The 20,906-nt window shown below is 41.5% G+C and overlaps 1 protein-coding gene across 2 annotated transcripts in view; it reads left to right on the plus strand.

Moving 5' to 3' along the window:
• The first annotated feature begins 20,190 nt into the window (after nt 1-20,190).
• The window catches only part of fbxl2 (F-box and leucine-rich repeat protein 2), a 184,473-nt gene continuing 183,757 nt past the window's right edge, over nt 20,191-20,906 (plus strand). Inside the window, exon 1 of one of the 2 annotated variants that reach the window (XM_087986131.1) lies at nt 20,191-20,500. In XM_087986131.1, the coding sequence (XP_087842257.1) occupies nt 20,471-20,500 (30 nt within the window). In that variant the 5' untranslated portion in view covers nt 20,191-20,470. The remainder of the gene's footprint in view (nt 20,501-20,906) is intronic. The other variant, XM_043688900.2, reaches the window with a different exon arrangement.

Below are 20,906 nucleotides of genomic sequence, written 5' to 3' on the forward strand. Positions count from 1 at the left end.
CTATTCATACATTATCCAGATGCCTTTTAAATGTTGTAATTATACCAGCTTCCATCAACTCCTCTGGTAGCTCACTCCACACATGCACACCCTCCGCATGAAAAAGTTTTCCCTCTCATTTAAACATATGCCCTGTGGCAGGAGAAATTTTAACAGATAATTGTGAAGGGGATCAAATATTACAGGGAGAAAACAGGAGAATGTGGTTGAGAAACATATCACCTATGATCAAATAATGGAGCAGACTTGGTCGGCGGAATGGCCTAATTCTGCTCCTACGGCCTCGTGAGAAGTTGTAAATTTTATTCGGAAGAAGGAGGAAAAACAATGTACATGAAAAGGTATAATTTCAAAGTGGCTGCAGGATGGAGATCTGGAACTTTACACGTATGTTAAGGCCAGGTGAGAAAGACTGTAATGGTTCTCCTCTTTCCACTCCTCAATTGACCACAACACAGTTTGCTTTAAAAGAGTATACTTGCCAATAGTGTTATGCTGTGACTGTAAAAGACACAGGTTTTCTTGTAAGTATTTTAGAAGAAGGAAAATAGTATTTATTGTACTTAATGTCCAATCTAAATAAAAATAACAAATGCAAGGTTTGTGAAGGTTTGTAGCTCAAGTTGAGGTTTAGGGTGTAGGTTTGCTCGCTGAGCTGTGGGTTTGATATCCAGATGTTTCATTACCTGGATAGGTAACATCATCAGTGCGACCTCCAAGTGGAGCGAAGCTGTTGTCTCCTGCTTTCTATTTATATCTTTCTCCTGGATGGGGTTCCTGGGGTTTGTGGTGATGTCATTTCCTGTTCATTTTCTGAGGGGTTGATAGATGGCATCTCGATCTATGTGTTTGTTTATAATGTTGTGGTTGGAGTGCCAGGCCTCTAGGAATTCTCTGGCATGTCTTTGCTTTGCCTGTCCCAGGATAGATGTGTTGTCCCAGTCGAAATGGTGGGTTTTTTTCATCTGTGTGTAGGGCTACGAGGGAGAGAGGGTCGTGTCTTTTTGTGGCTAGCTGGTGTTCGTGTATCCTGGTGGCTAACTTTCTTCCTGTTTGTCCTACATAGTGTTTGTGGCAATCCTTGCATGGAATTTTGTAGATGACGTTGGTTTTGTCCATAGGTTGTACTAAGTTTGTTAGTTTTTGTTTGAGAGTGTTGGTGGGTTTGTGTGCTACTAGGATTCTGAGGGGTCTTAGTAGTCTAGCTGTCATTTCTGAAACTTCTTTGATGTATGGTAAGGTAGGTAGGGTTTCTGGCTGTGTTTGGTCTGCTTGTCGTGGTTTGTTCTTGAGGAATCTGCGCACTGTATCTTTTGAGTATCCATTCTTCTTGAATATGTTGTATAGGTGGTTCTCCTCTGTTTTCCGAAGTTCGTCTGTGTTGCAGTGTGTGGTGGCTCGTTGGAATAGTGTTCTGATACAGCTTTGTTTGTGTGTGTTGGGATGATTGCTGGTGTAGTTAAGTATTTGGTCAGTGTTTGTCGGTTTTCTGTATACGCAGGTTTGTAGTTCTCTGTTGTCCTTTCTTTCGACTGTGATGTCCAGGAATGCGAGTTTGTTGTCGGTTTCTTCCTCCTTGGTGAACTTTATGCCTGTGAGGGTGTTGTTATGATGTTATGACCCAGATTTTTGGTTTGATGGTTGGTAGGGCTGTTTGTTCTAGTCTTTGCATTACCACTTCTGCTATGAATCCTGATAGCGGAGATCCCATGGGTGTGCCGTTGGTTTGTTTGTAGACTATGTTGTTGAAAGTGAAGTGGGTGGTGAGGCACAGGTCCACTAGCTTCATGATGTTTTCGTTGGTAATGTGAATGATGGTGGTTGGTGTGTGTGTGATGGTCTCTTCTAAAAGTGTGGTAAGTGTTTCCTTTGCCAGGTCGATGTTGATGGAGGTGAACAGTGCTGTTGTGTTGAATGAGATCATTGCTTCGTCTTCCTCTATTTTGGTGTTTTTGGTGATTTTTAGGAATTCCTGGGTGGAGTGGAAGGAGTGCTGTGACTCTTCTACTAGGTACTTCAGTCTTGCATGTAGTTCTTTGGCCAGTCTGTAAGTTGGTGTTCCGGGTAGTGAGACTATAGGTCTGAGGGGTGCTCCTGCAGGGTTTATGGATTTTTGGTAGTCCGTAGAATCGTGGGGTGTTGGTCCCGTCGGGTTTCATTTTCTGGAATTCCGTCTTGTTTAATTGTCAGGAGTTGTGTAAATTTCTTAGGAGATATGTAATTTTGTTTCCGAGTTGTGGGGTCGCGTCTAGCGCCACCTGTTGGTAGGCATTGGTGTCTGTGAGTAGTGCATTGGCTTTCACTTTGTCGTCCCTTCTGTTCAGGATGACTGTGAGCCGCCCTTTGTCTGCAGGTAATATAACGATGTTTTTGTCTTTTTTGAGGTTTTCTAGGGCTTTCTTTTCTTGTGTGTTCAGTTTGTTTCCTTCCCTCTTTTGGCTCAGAGTAGGTGCAACTGTCTGATCTGATTCACACACATTTGTACTCAAATGTTCACATACACACATGTGCATGCAAATTACACAGTGGAAGGATAGATTAAGTGTTTAAAAGACCAATAAAAGTCAGTGGTATGCGTATCTAAAGGCTCATAAATGAGGTAGTTTCAGACTGGGTTTAATGGTTTTGAGATTTTGTATTGAAATAATTTAAAAAGATTGATAGATGATTTAGAAAATTTCTTCTGGAGAGAGCAGCTGTTGGGTTGATTCTCTAAACACTGCCTATGGTGCATGGATGACCAAACATCAGGTGGTTACCTGGAGAAAATAATACCTTTAAACTAAAAGAGGACTTGTCGCACATAGCATAATTTTGTCTCAACTGATCAGTTAGACAAAAGCAGAGACAAGGCAAATGGGAGACAGAAAGAGGGAACAAAAGGGAAAGTTCATGATCAGGGAGGCATGGGTAATTAAATTACAAAAGTAGTTGATAATTGGACAAGAAAGAAGCAAACATTGTGTCTCGTGAAGCTGTAAATTACCATAATCATTGTGAAAAAAATTGGGAGCAGTGAATGGTCTGAAATTGTCAAAATTAGTTTTGAGCACATAAGGCTGTAAACTGTCAATTCACAATATATATTTCCTCAAACTATTGAGCTTCAATAGAACAGTGTAGGAGGCCAGGGACAGATAAGTAAGAATGAGAGTGATGTGGAAAATGTGAAGCAGCTCAAAGTTCATGATGATATAGTGACACAATGGAATTGTTCTGCATTTGCTTTCCTTAATGCAAGAAATCCACATCATGAACAATAAATATAGTGTACAGATATGAAATAGGGACAAGCAAATTGCTGTTTCACCTGAAGTGATGTTGAGAGGCCCTGGATGGTAAGGAGATAGGAGGTAAAAAGTGGGAAAGAAAGGTATGCTGGGTGAATGAAATTGGGTATCATTCCTTTGAAATGTTAAATGGGAAGGAACTATGTTTGGGGAGGCATCACATTAAAGGTGATGAAGAATCTTTAAAAAATTGTTTATGAATTGTCATGTGCTTTGGAAAAGCAACATTTATTGCTCATTCTTAATCTCTGATACAAGATTGATAATAATTTGTATTTTGAACTGCTGCTATTTGCATGGTGGTCCATTCTGTTGGTAAGAAAGGAAATATCCATTGAATGTAGATGCAGGATAGCAGGTGAGAACAATAAGAATCATAATTCAGTTTGAGATGGACACCCAACTGTAAAAGCAGAGATGAGGAAAATGGAACAGACTTGTTTAGAGCCCTATCACAATTCAGGGGAACAGCGTGTTCAGGAAAAAAAGAACATACACTGGCATGGTATGTAACAGAACAAGTGCAACAAAGATGAAGAAACCAGAAGAATAGAATAGAGTATTTATAAATAGCAGGGCAAGTGGAAGTGTGATTAAGATAACTGTACGAATCAGTCATAGTACTTATTGCTTGAGTACCTCTGCCTAGAAGTTTAGTTAGAAAAGTCAATGAAGGGAGTGGAAGATATCAGAGGTGGACCATACGACAGCAAGAAAGAAGCAGAATTTGGAAGCAAAGTTGATAAAACATTCTAGTTTGTGTCAAAAGCAGAAAACAGCACAGACACAGTCATGTGTATGAGAAAGGAGTGAGGCAGCGGGCCTGACTAGGACTCAAACAAAAATAAAATTCCAAATATTACACAAAAAAAGCAGCAATAGCAAATCCTGGACAGCTGATCAGTGGCAGTTAGATAGAGGGCAAGTATATGGGTTTCCAAGCAGCATTTCTTTTATTTAAAGCAAGCAAATGGAGTGAAAAGAAAAGTTGTCTGATGTGAGAATGAGTCAGACCAGCAGAGAAGGCCAGTGGTGAATTGGGATTTAGTCCTTAGTCCTGCTAACATTCAAGACAGGTCCACGTTGTAGCCACTATACCAGATCTCTCGTGGTGACTTGCACCAAAAACTCATTAACTTAGCACTTCTCGCATAAACATTCTCACACCTTTTTATTGGTTTTGCGTCCTCCTCCACGTAATTACTACTCCATCTACATCATTTTTCGTTTATTTAATGTTGGTTGCTCCTTGTTTTTATATGGACTTTGTCTCCCCTCTCAATTGCTATGTCCTTGTGCTCCACCCTCTGCTAAATTAATTAAAACCCTTCCATGAGTTTACCAGTTAACCTCTCCATAAGGATACTGTTGGAAGTCAGTTTGTATCCAAAGCCCATTTAACATTGATAGAACTGGAATTCTTTAAAGAGCTGCTGCATGTCTTTTCAATAACTGCAGGAGATTGCCAATATTGGTAATCAAGTAATCAACCATTCACAAGCAGCCAACATTTTGGTAATCACATGTGGGCTTCGCTGGCTGGGACACAATTTATTGCCCTCAAGAAGGTTGTGGTGAGCTGCTTTCTTCAATTGCTGAAGTATATGAGCTGTAGGTAGACCCGCATTATCATCGGGATGGAATTCCAGGACTTTGACCTGGCAACACTGAAGGAACATTGATATTTTTTCAGGTCAGGATGATGAATGACTTGGAGAGGAATGTGCATGTGGTCATGTTCCCATGTATCTGCTGCCCTTGTCCTTCTAGATGGAAGTTGTCATGGGAGAGGAAAGTGCTGTCCAAAGATCTTTGGTGAATTTCTGCAGTGCAACTTGCAGGTAGTAGACACTGCTGCTACTGGGTTTTGCTGGTGGAGTGACAAAATGTTTGTGGATCTGGTGCCAATCCTGCTGGCTGCTTTGTTGTGAATGATATTGAGGTTTTTGAGTGATTGGAGCGGCACCCATCCATGTAAGTGGGGAGTATTCCAGCACATTCCTGAATTGTGCCTTGTAGAAGGTGGACAGGCTTTGGGCAGTTAATTGTTACAGTATTCCTAGCCTCTGACCTGCCCTTGTAAGCATTATCTTTATTTGGCGAGTCCGGTTCAGTTTCTGATCAATGGTAATTTCCAAGATGTTGATTGTGGGGGTTTTAGTGATGGTGATACCATTGAGTGTCAAGGGGCGATGGTTAGATTTTCTTTCGTTGGAGATGGTTATAATGTGGCACTTGTATGGTACAAATTTTACTTGCCGTTTTTCAGCCCAAGCCTGGATATTGTCCAAGTCTAGTTGCTTTTGGACATCTGAGAGGGCAGGAGTGATGCTGAACATTGTGCAATCATTGGCAAACATTCCCACTTCTGACCTTATGATGAGGGGAAGGTCTTTGAAGATCCAGCCCGAGGACACTACTCTGAGGAATTCTCGCAGAGGTGTCATGGAGCTGAGATGACTGATTTTCAACAATCCCAACCATCTTCCTATGTGCTCAATGTGACTCCAGCCATTGGAGAATTTTGCCTTGATTCCATTGGCTCCAGTTTTGCATGGGCTCTTTCATACCAAATTGGGTCAAGTTCGGGCCTTGACGTCAAGAGCTACCACTTTCATCTCACCACTGAGTACATGGGTGAGAGGTTACTGTGTCTACACAATTAATACCAGACTCCTATACATTTGTTATTAAGCGAGTTATTAAAAAGCACAGTTCAATACCAACTTGTAGGATTTAGAATTTTTACCTTTAAGTCTGAAATTAGACATAGACTGAACATATTCACATCTAAAACTAAATAGTTACCATATATGTGGTATATTAGAGTTATAAGATTAGTTTTAAAGCCTCTGCCTGACTTTGAAAAAAATAGTTTGTTTTTGATGCACATCAACTGGCTTTCAAGTCAAAACAAACATCTGTATCCCTGTTATATCACAGTCTAATTTAATTAGAGATTAGCATTGTACATGTCAGTGTTTATATATTTTGCAGTTGTTTGTCTCATTGCAGACTATTTCTTTTATTATTAATTTTTAGTCTTTGGATGATACTGTGCATCATCACTTAAATAAAAACTCTAAATACCATGTCTCATATGAACTCTAAACTATGTCTCACCCCAGCAGCTTCTTAGCATTATTCTCATAAATAAACTGCTCTTGCCATGCATTGGAAAGAAAATATTAGGCACAAACCTATTTCTGACAACTTTGTGGCATGCTATGCATAGACTCATTCATTCAAGATACATGAAGGAGAAAGAAAGATAAGGCTAAACTTTTACCATGGAATGAACTAAGGTAATAAGAGTCTTGTGCGGAGTATAAAATTAACATAAACCAGTTGAGCCAAATGACGTGCTGTAAAGTGGCAATATAGAATATCATAGAAAAGTGATATAATACACCAAGAGATAAATGTATTTTGGTATACAATTATGGTATACCATACAGCATAGCAGCCGTCAAATGTGTCCCATGTATTCTGCCCATTGCCTTTCACGTCATTTTAAGTCAAATTATTTTTTACACATTTTATTCTGTTTCTAACTTGTTTCAGGGATAAATTCATTTTGCCTATTAAAGATTATTTTTTTTAAATTGTTGGGCTAGATTTCAGAACTCTGATGTCAGGACCAAATGGAGATTCAAAACCTGTTCTCACCAGCAGCGAGAGTAATGTTGTAACCTGCCAGGATATTGCCTCTGAATTGGCTACCCCCTATGCTCATTACCTTATTGAGGATGGACAGCAGGCTCGACGTTGCAGGCCCAAACAGACAGCTGGCAGCTCTGGTTGCCCCACAGGGCACTGCTGAAGAAAATCAGGATTCAGGAAGGCTGCACAGCATGGAGACATCCTCAGTTAGCTGTACAACAAGGTAGAAAGAAAGAAAATCAAGGATGGTACATCCATGTGAATGTAGGGGAAACTCCTCCATGCCTTGTTGATAGCCTTTAATACCTCTACAATCCCATCATTGGGCATTCAGCATGATTAACCATTGGCCAGGATTTGGAGGCCATCTCATTCAGACGGTGACCACTACACTGCTTTGCAGCTTTGATGGCAGAAAAGTACTAGGGAGGCCGCAAAAATTTGGGACTTCAACAAGTGTGGTCGGTAACTGATCTGATTCATAGCTAGCCTCTGGGACTGTGTCTGGGATTCATCCCAATACTGTTCCTCTAATTTCCTAGCTCATCCATCTCCATGTTGGTGCTCAGAGGGTGTGGAAAATTCCACTCAAAACTTCAACACTTATGATGTACTGGTACTTTAGTCACTTAATAGAGAAATGCTAAATATGATAGTTTGGACTGGACTAAAAGATTGTATAAAACTGAACCTACACATTTAACAGGAAAAGAACTGACACATCATTGATCGTCCAGCCAGCAAGAATTTTCTCACCGGCAAGTTTCACTGCACATTGCTGAGAGCTAACAGGACTCCAGAAGCATCTCTTAGAATAGAATATGCAGTGATATTAGTCAAATATCACCTACAAAGTTTTGTTTTGATAAGCAATTCACATAATTTTTTAAAATAAGACTCTGGTATATTTTCATTTTTTAGAACCACCATCTCGTGTATTTTAACAGTTTCAACTCTCATGTATGGTGAAGTCAGCAGCCTCTCATACAACTAGGCTTATAATAGTATAAAAAGACAAGAAGCAGATGGCTCTTTAAAATCCTTCTAGGTTGACTTCATGTTCTGTTCTGCACCTCGTAAATGACTGAGCCCTTGAGCGGATACTTGAAGATGATTTTTGAAGGATATTATATAGATAGTATCATCATTCAAAGAGCTATATCCATCTTGCAAATAAGGACACATACGTCATTGTCTGAACCTGTTAACTCTGGGATATCATTTTCCTACTTTTATCAGTTTTCATTTTCAACCTTCCCTGATATTACAATGACTGTAATAACATAGCACATTTATGCTGATGACATGCCACTGATTTTGTTACTGGATAAAACTAACATTGTTTTCTATGCATATAGTAACCGACATGTGCAATATTCCAGTGGGACAAATAACTTTTATCCCCCAGCTCTTTGCCTATAGAACATAGCTGTTAATGTTGGCAGGATAAGATTCTGACTGTGAAGTGGCGATAGTTTGAATTTAACTAGTACATATCAATGCACATTTTTGTCAATGCATCCTGAAGCAATTAGTTGAATTACTAAACCACACTCAGATGGGGGAAGGGACATGATTTTGTCTGACCCTGAGCTAAGTAATACCAGGCCAGATCAATCAATGCCCAACATGAGTTCCAGATTATTTTTTAGGTGCTCGGAAACAGTTATTATTGGCGATGAATTAAATCCCTTGAGCTCTGACAACCAAACTGCTGAAAGTGCAGCTCAAACTTTACTCTATTTAAGACATAGGATGAAAACTCCAGAAGCCTTTAACCCATTGCAGTGTACAGTTTCAATAAAGAGTTTCAAACATCATTTATCTAAATACCTACAGTTTCAAGTCTTCAGATAACAAGGCTTACCAGCACGTATCCATGTTATTTAATTCTCCATATTGCAGCAAGGTGGTTCCACTAAGAAGTTACAAGCTACATGCAGTCATGCTCATTTCAAGTAAATCTTGCAAATACTGATCCACAGTATTTTCATTTGAGGAAGGCCAAGAAGTTCTCCTGCAGACAATAGACAATAGGTGCAGGAGTAGGCCATTCAGCCCTTTGGGCCTACACCGCCATTCAACATGATCATGGCTGATCATTCCTAATCAATATCCTGTTCCTGCCTTATCTCAATAACCCTTGATTCCACTATCCTTGAGAGCTCTGTCCAACTCTTTCTTAAATGAATCCAGAGACTGGGCCTCCACTGCCCTCTGGGGCAGAGCATTCCACACAGCCACCACTCTCTGGGTGAAGAAGTTTCTCCTCATCTCTGTCCTAAATGGTCTACCCCGTACTTTTAAGCTGTGTCCTCTGGTTCAGCACTCACCCATCAGCAGAAACATGTTTCCTGCTGCCAGAATGTCCAATCCTTTCATAATCTTATACGTCTCAATCAGATCCCCTCTCAGTCTTCTAAACTCAAGGGTATACAAGCCCAGTCGCTTCAGTCTTTCAGCGTAAGGTAATCCCGCCATTCCAGGAATTGACCTCGTGAACCTACGCTGCACTCCCTCAATAGCCAGAATGTCTTTCCTCAGATTTGGAGACCAGAACTGCACGCAGTACTCCAGGTGTGGTCTCACCAGGACCCTGTACAGCTGCAGAAGCACCTCTTTGCTTCTATACTCAATTCCTCTTGTTATGAAGGCCAGCATGCTATTAGCCTTCTTCACTACCTGCTGTACCTGCATGCTTGCCTTCATTAACTGGTGTACAAGAACACCCTGATCTCTTTGTACTGCCCCTTTACCTAAATTGGTTCCATTTAGGTAGTAATCTGCCTTCCTGTTCTTGCCACCAAAGTGGATAACCATACATTTATCCACATTAAACTGCATCTGCCATGCATCTGCCCACTCACCTAACCTGTCCAGGTCACCCTGTAATCTCCTAACATCCTCATCACATTTCACCCTGCCACCCAGCTTTGTATCATCAGCAAATTTGCTAATGTTATTGCTGATACCATCTTCTATATCATTAACATATATTGTAAAAAGCTGCGGTCCCAGCAGGGATCCCTGCGGTACCCCACTGGTCACTGCCTGCCATTCCGAAATGGAGCCGTTTATCACTACCCTTTGTTTCCTATCAGCCAACCAATTTTCAATCCAATCTAGTACTTTGCCCCAATACCATGCACCCTAATTTTACTCACTAACCTCCTGTATGGGACTTTATCAAAAGCTTTCTGAAAGTCCAGGTACACTACATCCACTGGATCTCCCTCATCCATCTTCAGAGTTACATCCTCAAATATTCAAGAAGATTAGTCAAGCATGATTTCCCCTTCATAAATCCATGCTGACTCTGTCCTATCCTGTTACTACTAACCAGATGTGCCGTAACTTCATCCTTTATAATAGACTCCAGCATCTTTCCCACCACTGAGGTCAGACTAACTGGTCTATAATTTCCTGCTTTCTCTCTCCCACCTTTCTTAAAAAGTGGTATAACATTAGCCACCCTCCAATCCTCAGGAACCGACCCCGAATCTATCGAACTCTGGAAAATAATCACCAACGTATCCACGATTTCCCGAGCCACCTCCTTCAGTACCCTGGGATGCAGACCATCAGGCCCTGGAGACTTATCAACCTTCAGACCTAACAGTCTCTCCAACACCAAATCCTGGCAAATATAAATTCCCTTAAGTTCAGGTCCTTCAGCCACTGTTACCTCAGGGAGATTGCTTGTATCTTCCCCAGTGAACACAGATCTGAAGTACCCATTTAATTCCTCTGCCATTTCTTTGTTCCCCGTAATATATTCCCCTGTTTCTGTCTTCAAGAGCCCAATTTTAGTCCTAACCATTTTTTTGTCGTGCACATACCTAAAAACGCTTTTACTATCCTCCTTTATATTATTGGCCAATTTACCTTCGTACCTCATTTTTCCTCTGCGTATTTCCTTCTTAGTAATCCTCTGTTGCTCTTTTAAAGCTTCCTAGTCCTCAGTTTTCCCACTTATCTTTGCTATGTTATATTTTTTCTCTTTTAACTTTATACGTTTCTTGACTTCCCTCATCAGCCACGGCCGCCCATGCCTCCTCCTGGGAGCTTTCTTCCTTTTTGGAATGAACTGATCCTGCAACATCTGCATTATACACAGAAATATCCGCCATTGTTCCTCCACGGTCATCCCTGCTAAGGTATTGCACCATTAAACTTTGACCAGCTCCTCCCTCATAGCTCCATAGTTCCCCTTATTCAACAGAAGTACTGTCACTTCCGACTGTACCCTCTCCCTCTCAAATTGCAGATTGAAGCTTAATGTATTATGGTCACTACTTCCCAATGGCTCCTTCACTTCGAGGTCTCTGACCAATTCTGGTTCGTTGCACAATACCAGATCCAGAATTGCCTTCTCCCTGGTCGGCTCCAGCACCAGCTGCTCTAAGAATCCATCTCTGAGGCACTCCACAAAGTCTCTTTCTTGAGGTCCAATACCATCCTGATTCTCCCAGTCTACCTGCATGTTAAAATCCCCCATAACAAATGTAGTAACATCTTTACGACAGGCCAATTTCAGCTCCTGATTCAACTTACATCCAACATCCAGACTACTGTTTGGCGGCCTGTAGATGACTCCCAAGAGGGTCTTTTTACCCTTAGTATTTCGCAGCTCTATCCACACTGACTCTACATTCTCCTGTTGTACTACCACTGTTATTTTCTCATGCAACACAATCACAACAGATCAATTGGTCATTCATTTAATTGCTGTGCTCCAGTTCAACATCAGCACTTTTACAGAGCTGTATGACAGCTTCCCACCCTAAACATCTGCAGGATGAAGGTCCTCCATCAACCTGACCTGGCAGTGTGGAGCAAACCCCTAATCATCAAGGTGCACGGGGAGGTTTTAGAGAACATTGACTACTTCCAATCCCTCGGAAGTGAACTGTTGGCCAAAGCCGCTATTGACAAAGAGATCCAGCATTGCCTCTAGTGTGCTTACCCCAGTTTTCAGCCACTTGAGAAAAGGGGTTTTCAAGAACAACATCAAATTTGACACCAAAGTCATGGTTTTCAGACTGTGTTGGTTCCTACCCTCCTATATGGCTCTGAGATTTGGACTGTCTACAGCAGGCACTTCAAGGCACTGAAGCAGTACAACCAAAGCTGCCTGTGCAAGATCCTGAAAATCCGCTGGGAAGGAAGATCCACCGATACCAACGTTCTTGACCAGACTAAAATCCCTAGCATCGAGGCACTGACCACCCTTGATTGACTACAATGGGCTGGGCATGTCATCCACATGAGTGACACAAGACTCCCCAAGCAAGTGCTCTACATCCAGCTTTGAAACGGCAGGTGAGTCCCAGTTGGACAGAAGAAACATTTCAGTGATACCCCCAAGGACTCACTGGTGAAATGTGGCATTCCCACAGACACCAGGGAATCACTGGCCCAAGACCATCCAAAGTGGAGGACGAGCACTTGGGAAAGCGTCAAGCACCTTGGAACTGGCCATCGGAAAAAAATGGAAGCCTGGCAAAAACAGTGAAAGGAGGCCACAACAATGCCTCACTCACCCCTTCCCGTGACCACCACTTGCCCCAAGTGTAACAGAGCCTGCGATAGCCATATTGGTGTGTACAGCCACCAATGGACTCACCCTGACAGTGGAAGAGAGTCATCCTCATCTGCAAGGGACTGCCGCCAATGTTAATGTGATCTGCTATAAGCAGCTTACCTGTTGTTCATGTTATGAAATAACAGGGACTACACGATTATGTGATTTGTTGATTATGAAATGCTTTAGATGTTCTGAGGATGTGAATGGTGCAAGCTCTTTGTTTTCAATTCCAACTTTACAGCTATATGTTGTAAAAAGAGCTGCACAATGGAATTTAAACTCAACGAAGTAACATATTTGAATTTAAACACTGTCACTTTTTATGATAGTCATTTTATTGATTATTTAAGCACAGCCATCTCTTTTCCATCAGTTTTTATTCCATCACGATCTCAATATTTTTTCCCCTTCACTGATTTAAGCAGTAAAGATAGATGCAAAGACTTAATTTAGTATATTAGCCATGCCCTTTGCCTCCATATGTTGATCCTCTTTTAGTCCTTAATAGTACCATCCCCTCCTCACACTAACCTTTAATATTTATATGCATGAAAAAGATTTTTGAATTTTCTTTTGTATTATTTGCCAATCTCTTTTACTCTCTCTTCACCTTAGTTTCCTTTTTTATATTCAGCCTGGCTCTTACTTGTATTACCAACCTGAAATCTATCACATACACCTGTTTTTCTGCTTCACCTCACACTTGATATCTTTCATTATCAAGAAGTTCTGGCTCTGATTGTTCTGGCTTGTGGGAATGTATCTCACATAGAGCTAATTGTTCTTTAAAGGCATTTAAAATTGTTTTGCCTATCAATCTTTGATTTTGATTTACTAGACACATGCTCATTCTCATCTCACTGAAATTGGCCCTCCTCCAAATAGGTATTTTAACTTTGGAGTATTATTTATTTTTTCCACTGTCAACCTAAATCTTATGATACTATTTGCATTATGTCCTAAATGTACCCCTCCTGACACTTACTTTTCTTCACCTATCCTCATTCCCAGAAGCAGATCCAGAAATGCTTCTTTCCTCACTGTGTTGGAAACATACTGATCAAGAAAATTGGAAACTGTTATCTGTAGTCAAATCTAAAACCAGATATTACCTCAAAGATGCAAAAGTGTTGCTTACTCATATGATCACAAAAAAAATTTAAAGAAATGTTCTTTAGAGAATAATAATTTCTAAATTGAATGGGCTGAGAGTGATTTTGGGGAAGTAGATATCAGTGGACTGAGCTGCCAGGTGAAATGGTGGAGGCTGGGACAATTACAACATTTAAAATGAAAAGGAAGGGTTTAGAGGAATATGGGCCAAATGCTGGCAAATGGGACTAGATTAGGTTAGGATATCTAGTTGGCATGGATCAGTTGGACCAAAGGGTCTGTTGCCGTGCTGTATATCTCTATGACTCTAAGCAGGAATAAAGCTGCATGTTGACTTAGTCAAGAAGGAATTCTGAACAGTCAGCATCCTAGAGAATCTGTGCCATATCACTTCAAGTGCATTTCATTGTGACTACATATAGCATTCAACGTTCTAAACAGGCTTGACATTACTTCTTTGCTTTTATATTCATAACACTTATAGAAACCTAGTACTGTGTTAGCTGTTTATGGTCTAATTCAGTTGAACCCCCTCCTTAAATAAATATCATTGTGAGGCATTAGTTGTGCAAGTGTTGTTGGGAGTTCAGGGAAAAGAAAATTATTTTGCCTTTCTTCCTGCAAAGGTGGATGCTTTTTGCAGCAGTTTTGTGGGAATGAGGGGAATTGGTACTTAGTACTGGCGCCATTCCACCTCAGTGGAAACATATGATATTCCTGAGTATTTGGTAGGTATCCACACCCAATAGTTTGTTCCTTATGCCCATAGTCTCGTCCTCTTTTTTTTGTCTGAATGCAACACTGTAATGATTGTGAATGCAATGGTTAAATACTTTGATAAAAATACTGAAGACCTGCCACGTTACCTGGGAATAAAGTGAATGAAGCATGGTTTTTTTGTTGATTACCAATTCTGTTGCGTGTTTAGACTGAACAGTGTTTTTAAAGGTTGGGTAGCAACTTTTATGCTCTGTTTTAGAAGGATTGGTGGCAAGATTGAGCAAAATAGTTGATGATGAACCTTTGCTGTAACTCCCTCTAGAGGCTACCAATTGCAATTATGGTATTGCACAAATTTTCAACATACATGTCTTTAATTCTTACATTGCTCAATAAAGGACTTTAAAGTGCTGTTAGTTAAATAGGTCATCCTTGGATACCATTATATATCATACCACAATTTGAGTGCTTAATTTTTCAGGATGTACTGAAACTTCCCCCTTAAACTGTTGTTACAAGAACAAAAACTCAAAGTCATCCAATTTATTCAACACATTTCCAACATTGCAAAATAACACACTTTTATATATTCAGCTTTTGGAGTTCAGAAAGGTTAAGACCACTTGCATCAACTATGTCAAAATCAATGGATGTTCTATAAAAAAATATTTGTATTGGATATGCCATACAGCTTTTGTCGTTACTCCCACAAAAGAATAATTAGAGGGCCAGCAATTCAACAGTCTCACGAGCATCACAGCCATTTAATACATTAAAGATTATCTGAGGTCATTAGACCCTGACTATTAGGATCTAGAGGATTGTTCCTGGGAGGAGCAAGAGAAATTTTCTCAGGAGTCAGAAATGCTGAGAATTAGTGGGCGGCACGGTGGCACAGTGGTTAGCACTGCTGCCTCACGGCGCCAGAGACCCGGGTTCAATTCCCGACTCAGGCGACTGACTGTGTGGAGTTTGCACATTCTCCCCGTGTCTGCGTGGGTTTCCTCCGGGTGCTCCGGTTTCCTCCCACAGTCCAAAGATGTGCAGGTCAGGTGAATTGGCCATGCCAAATTGCCCGTAGTGTTAGGTTAAAGGGGTAAATATAGGGGTATGGGTGGGTTGCGCTTCGGCGGGTCGGTGTGGACTTGTTGGGCCGAAGGGCCTGTTTCCACACTGTAAGTAATCTAATCTAATCTAAAAAAAATGCGTGTAACAATGTTTAGTGTAGTTTGCAGTAACACCAGAATTTTTTCAGCAGCAATAATGTGAATTTACCCTTAAATTGAGTCTGATGTCGCATAAGAGACTGTTATGTACCGCAGATTTAATACAACAGGTTATTAAGTAATATTTAAAGCCTATTTACTTTTAATCAAAATTGAGCCTATCTTCTGCTGAGGATACCATGTGGGCATCTTCCTCAATTGGGTATCAGTAATGAAAACCAATAATCGTAAGAAAGATTAGTGGCAACAAACCTACCCAAATGTTCCATATGGTTCTTCCTGAAGAATTCAACATATACAAGATAGTGACAGTGGAGAAGACTAAATTCAGCCTCACCACAAAAGGCTAGGTGCCACTTTCATATTCAACAATAGCCAGTGCTGAAGTTGCAGCTCCAGGTAAATGGCACCTTAAAGGTAGGTTGGGGACTGCACGGCCGGACAGAGAGACTCCAGCAATTGGGAAGAGGTAGTGGATATTGAGAACCAGCAGCTGTGATGCAACAAGGGCTGCCAATGCTGGCGGGGTCCTGTCTGTGGGCCATGGATTAGCACATTTCCCATGCATTTCTCACCAAAACGTTAAATGTGACCCCTTTACTATGTACTATCAGCATATGGAACAACTTTTCTCTGTTTATCCAATCTGGACCTGTTATAATTGTGTACAGTTGTTTCAAACTCCATTTTGTTGTTCCAATGAGAACAAACCCAGCTTCTCAAAAGCAGTCTTGTTGATAAAATCTTCAATTCCTGGAACCATTCTGGTAAATTTCTTCTGTAACTTCTCTTGATTCCTCACACCTTTCCTGAAATGAGCAGAACTCGATACTGCACTCCTCCAGTTGAACTCTAACCAGACCTTTATAAATGGTCAGCATGACTTTCTTGCTTTTGTCCTCAGTGGACTGGACTTGGGAAATGCAATCAGACTACTTCCTGACAACAGAAACCTAAGACTCCTGCACATATCAGCCATACTTCCATCTTTTAGAGATGTGGGTGGGAATCATTCAAGCTTTCTGAGTCATGAGACAGCTTTAGAGGAATGTGGTTGCCAATGCAGCTAGCTAGAAGAGCTGCAATTGCTCACTGTGGCATTGACCCAGCTCTCCTCATTCTCCTTATGGTATCTCACACTCAAAAGCATACCACTTCATCATCAATAGTCTCTCTCTGCTCCCATATAGTCCCAATTCCCCTCCATGCAACCTCATACATCATGGTTCTTCATAACCCTCTATGCCCCATGTATAATCCATAGCTATTTACATATATTCCTTAATATCCTTGTAATAACATTGGAAATCATTTGAAATGAACGTAAAACTCTAACAATCTAACAGCGGTCACTGAAAAAAAAACACAACTATTATATTAAAAACAAAATCAAGACCCACTGAGAAAACCCAAATCTTGTCAAGTGGCAATTCAGGAAAAGAAGAAAGAAACATATATTCAGAAATTACACTGAAGATCAAATCTTCTAAGAATTTCAAATTGTTAATCAACTGTGAACATAAATCCCTCCGAAAATAAGTAGCTCTGAAACTTTTGAAACTCAGTCATTCACAATGTGCGAAGTTGTCAAAGAAAAGCATTAGAAATGCAAAAAATGAAGCTTATTTAAACTGCAAAAATAAACTGTATGCCATATTGTAAAACAGCTGAGTTTTTCAACAATGTTCAATGTTCAACTGATCGAAGTACTCTGGAAGCTGCCATGGTGCCTATATTCTTGGTTACTCTTAAATGCCTGCCTCATGAAAAGGGCTGAATGCCATCCATGAGTGGCTGCTAAGAAATAAGGGTTACTCTCTGTAATCATGACTGATGGTTAATGGAACCTGCTGACTGAGATTGTGCACAGCTACAATACAGCTTACTATTCCACCAGGGCTATTGTAGAACAGACAATCTGACCCCTTAAGATAAGGTTCCAATGTTTAGATCAATTTGGAGGCACCTTGCAGTAAATTCCAAATAAAATATGTTGCATAGTGTTGCATGGAGTAGTGATTATGAGAGAGAAGTGCAGGACAACATAATGAAGCATATTTGGTTGTCTTAATATGGGATGTTGGCATCTGCAGATTTGTTGGTTTCAATCCCCGCTAATAAATTCAAGGATTTTCTCCTTCTAGGGGATGAGAACAAAATTGTCCATCACCTTGTCACCCGTTTTTCCCCTCTGGTCTTATTATGTGACATATTCTGCAGCAATGAGACAAAAGGAGGAATTGATGAGGTTGGAAGAGCTGCCAGTGGCGGTGTGGGAACAGGAAAAGTGGTGAGGTATCCCAGTAAGTGAGTGGAAAGTGCAGAGAGCAGGAAGCATTTGTACTTTGGGAAGATGAGGTGAGTGTGAGCCATTGAAAGAAAGTCTGCATGCAAGAGATGTAGATTATTAGCCTTAGTGGGAGATGGTGTCCAATGAAAATTCAGAATGCATGTGAGGCAGCTGTGGGAAAATAGTGGTATTTAAATCTTGTGGAATGTATAAGTTCATTGATCTTTTTATGGCATTGCTGATTACTTCTCACCATCAACACTGCACTGACATAGGAGTCTATCTCATTCTATGCTGACAGCATTTGTTGATGTGGCCTTTTTCACCCAACTTGAAGAAGGAACACAGCCACCATCTCCAGCATCTTATCTACCAGCACCTCTACATCCCTGTGTGTGAATTGAGGCTTTGTGCATGGGAAATCATGTCTCACAAACTTGATTGTGTTTTATTGAAGAAGTAACAAAGAGGATTGATGAGGGCAGAGCGTTGGATATATATGGACTTCAGTAAGGCGTTTGGTAGACTGGTAAGTAAGGTTAGATTAAATGGAATACAGGGAAAACTAGCCATTTGGATACAGAACTGGCTTGAAGGCAGAGAGAGGGTGGCGGTAGGGGGTTGCTTTTCAGACTGGAAGTTTGTGACCCATGGTGTGCCATGAGGAAAAGCAGTGTCCACTGCTTTTCATTATTTATATAAATGATTTGGATGTGAACGTAGGAGGTATAGTTAGTAAGTTTGCAGATGACACCAAAATTGTATTGTCGTAAACAACGAAGAAGGTTACAACAGGATCTTGATCAGATGGGCCAATGGGCTGAGGAGTGGCAGATGGAGTTTAATTTAGATAAGTGTGAAGTGCTGCATTTTGGACAAGCAAATCGTAGCAGGATTTATACAATTAATGGTAAGGACCTGAGAGGTGTTGCTGAACAAAGGGACCTTGGAGTGTGGGTTCATAGTTCCTTGAAAGTGGAGTCGCAGGTAGATAGGGTAGTGAAGAAGGCATTTGGTATGCTTTCCTTTATTGGTAAGAGCATTGAGTACAGGAGTTGGGAGGTCATGTTGTGGCTGTACAGGACATTGGTTCGGCCACTTTTGGTATATTGCATGTAATTCTGGGGTCTCCCTCCTTTGGAAGGATGTTGTGAAACTTGAAAGGATTCAGAAAAGATTTACAAGGATGTTGCCAGGGTTGGATGATTTGAGCTATAAGAAGAGGCTGAATAGGCTGGGGCTGTTTTCCCTGGAGCATTGGAGGTTGAGGGGTGACCTTATAGAGGTTTATAAAATCACAAGGGGCATGGATAGGATAAATAGACAAGGTCTTTTCCCTGGGGTGGGTGAGTCCAGAACTAGAGGGCATAGGTTTAGGGTGAGGGAGAAAGATTTAAAAGAGACCTAAGGGGCAATGCTTTTACACAGAGGGTTGTGTGTGTGTATGGTACGAGCTGCCTGAGGAAGTGGTGGAGGCTGGTACAATTACAACATTTAAAAGGTATCTAGTTGGGTATATGAATAGGAAGGGTTTAGAGAGGTGTGGGCCAAGTGCTGGCAAATGGGACTAGATTAGGTTAGGGTATCTGGTCGGCATGGATGAGTTGGACCGAAGGGTCTGTTTCCGTACTGTACATCTCTATGACTCTATAACTAAAGTGCCAGCTTCCCTGTTTTGGCTATCTCCTCGAGAAAAAACAATCAAGCACCGACTTTGAATGCCAGTTTCTAGCTTGCAGTGTTTGAATTGTGTGGAATGGGGTTAAGACTGTGAAATACCAATATGACATCATCAAAGGAAGTGATACAATTTTCACATGATCTTATTGTCCCTTGCAGACCGATAGAAAGATGTTACCACAGTGTTCTGTCTCTGGAATGAAACTGGTGTTTTCCGTATATTATCAGACTTTGTAAATATTTTTTAGTAGTACATGACCAAGACTGAAATTTCTTCCACCCTCTCAAATACTTGTCCTTTTGTCACACGATCATCTTAACATTTTTTTTCAGTTCTGCATAAAAAGGTCAATCATGAACTCTATTTAACTCTGTGCAAGTGCCAGACTTGCAGAGTGTTCCCGGCATTTATTTCAAATTCGTGAATTAGCTCAGACTTCCAGCACTTAACAACAGAGGGGATAAGTCAGGAAAAGTGACTTGGTCAGAGGGGGATCTGGAGGGTTTTTCACACCTCCCCTCCCTTCTGTTGAGGAACGGGGACGTGTGCGAACAATAAACCGTTACTCCGTTCAGCAGCAGTGGAGCGATAGAGTGCAAAAACCCAAACAAGCAACCTCCATGCGCCCAATTCCTGACTCCATGACAGCGGGGCGGGGGGAGGAGGGAGCGTCGCCTGCAGCTAAACTTTTCAAAAAAAGAAGTGTGTTTCAAGGGGCATGCTCTGATGTCACGGCGAATTTGCTCCTATTTTTATTGTAGCCGCGGCCTGAAAAACGGGGAGGGTAAAAGTGGCTGTTTTTTTTGAAAAAGGTGGTTGGTGTTTAAGGGTGTGACGTCAGGCGGCGGTTGGTGTGTCCATGTTGGATCCGGGAGCGGCCGCGAGCCAGAGCCAAGAGCCATGAATGGCATCACCCGCGGCCGCTTTGAGGTGAGTCTCCCCTTCCCAACCCTCTCTGTCGGATGGATGATGCCGAGGCCGAGGCCGAGGCCTGCGCCCTCGGACCTCAGTGGGTTGATTGTCTTTGCCTGTCCGGGTGTTATAGCAGCGACAGCTGCGAGATGGGAGTGGGGTTAAGAGGGTGGAGGGGAGAGAGGATAGTTGGTCACCAGGAGGTTTTAAGTTGGGGGGGAGAGAGAGGAGGTGGTGGTCGGTTTATTGTGTCTGGGAGGGAGTCCGCACGTTTCTTGTTTGGGAGTTGGCGGGGAACTGCAGAGCTGCGCTTTAAAAGGGCACCAGCTGATTGTCAGACAAGTGTTTGGTGCATTGTTGTCGTCCCAGGCGACTTACGTGCTTTTACCGAGTGAACAATCTGTTTGTGTAAATGCCAGCGGGT

The sequence above is a fragment of the Chiloscyllium plagiosum genome, unplaced genomic scaffold, assembly GCF_037043375.1.
Source record: "Chiloscyllium plagiosum isolate Xiang-an unplaced genomic scaffold, Cpla_swu_hap1 HiC_scaffold_4, whole genome shotgun sequence".
NCBI classification, from domain to species: Eukaryota; Metazoa; Chordata; class Chondrichthyes; order Orectolobiformes; family Hemiscylliidae; genus Chiloscyllium; species Chiloscyllium plagiosum.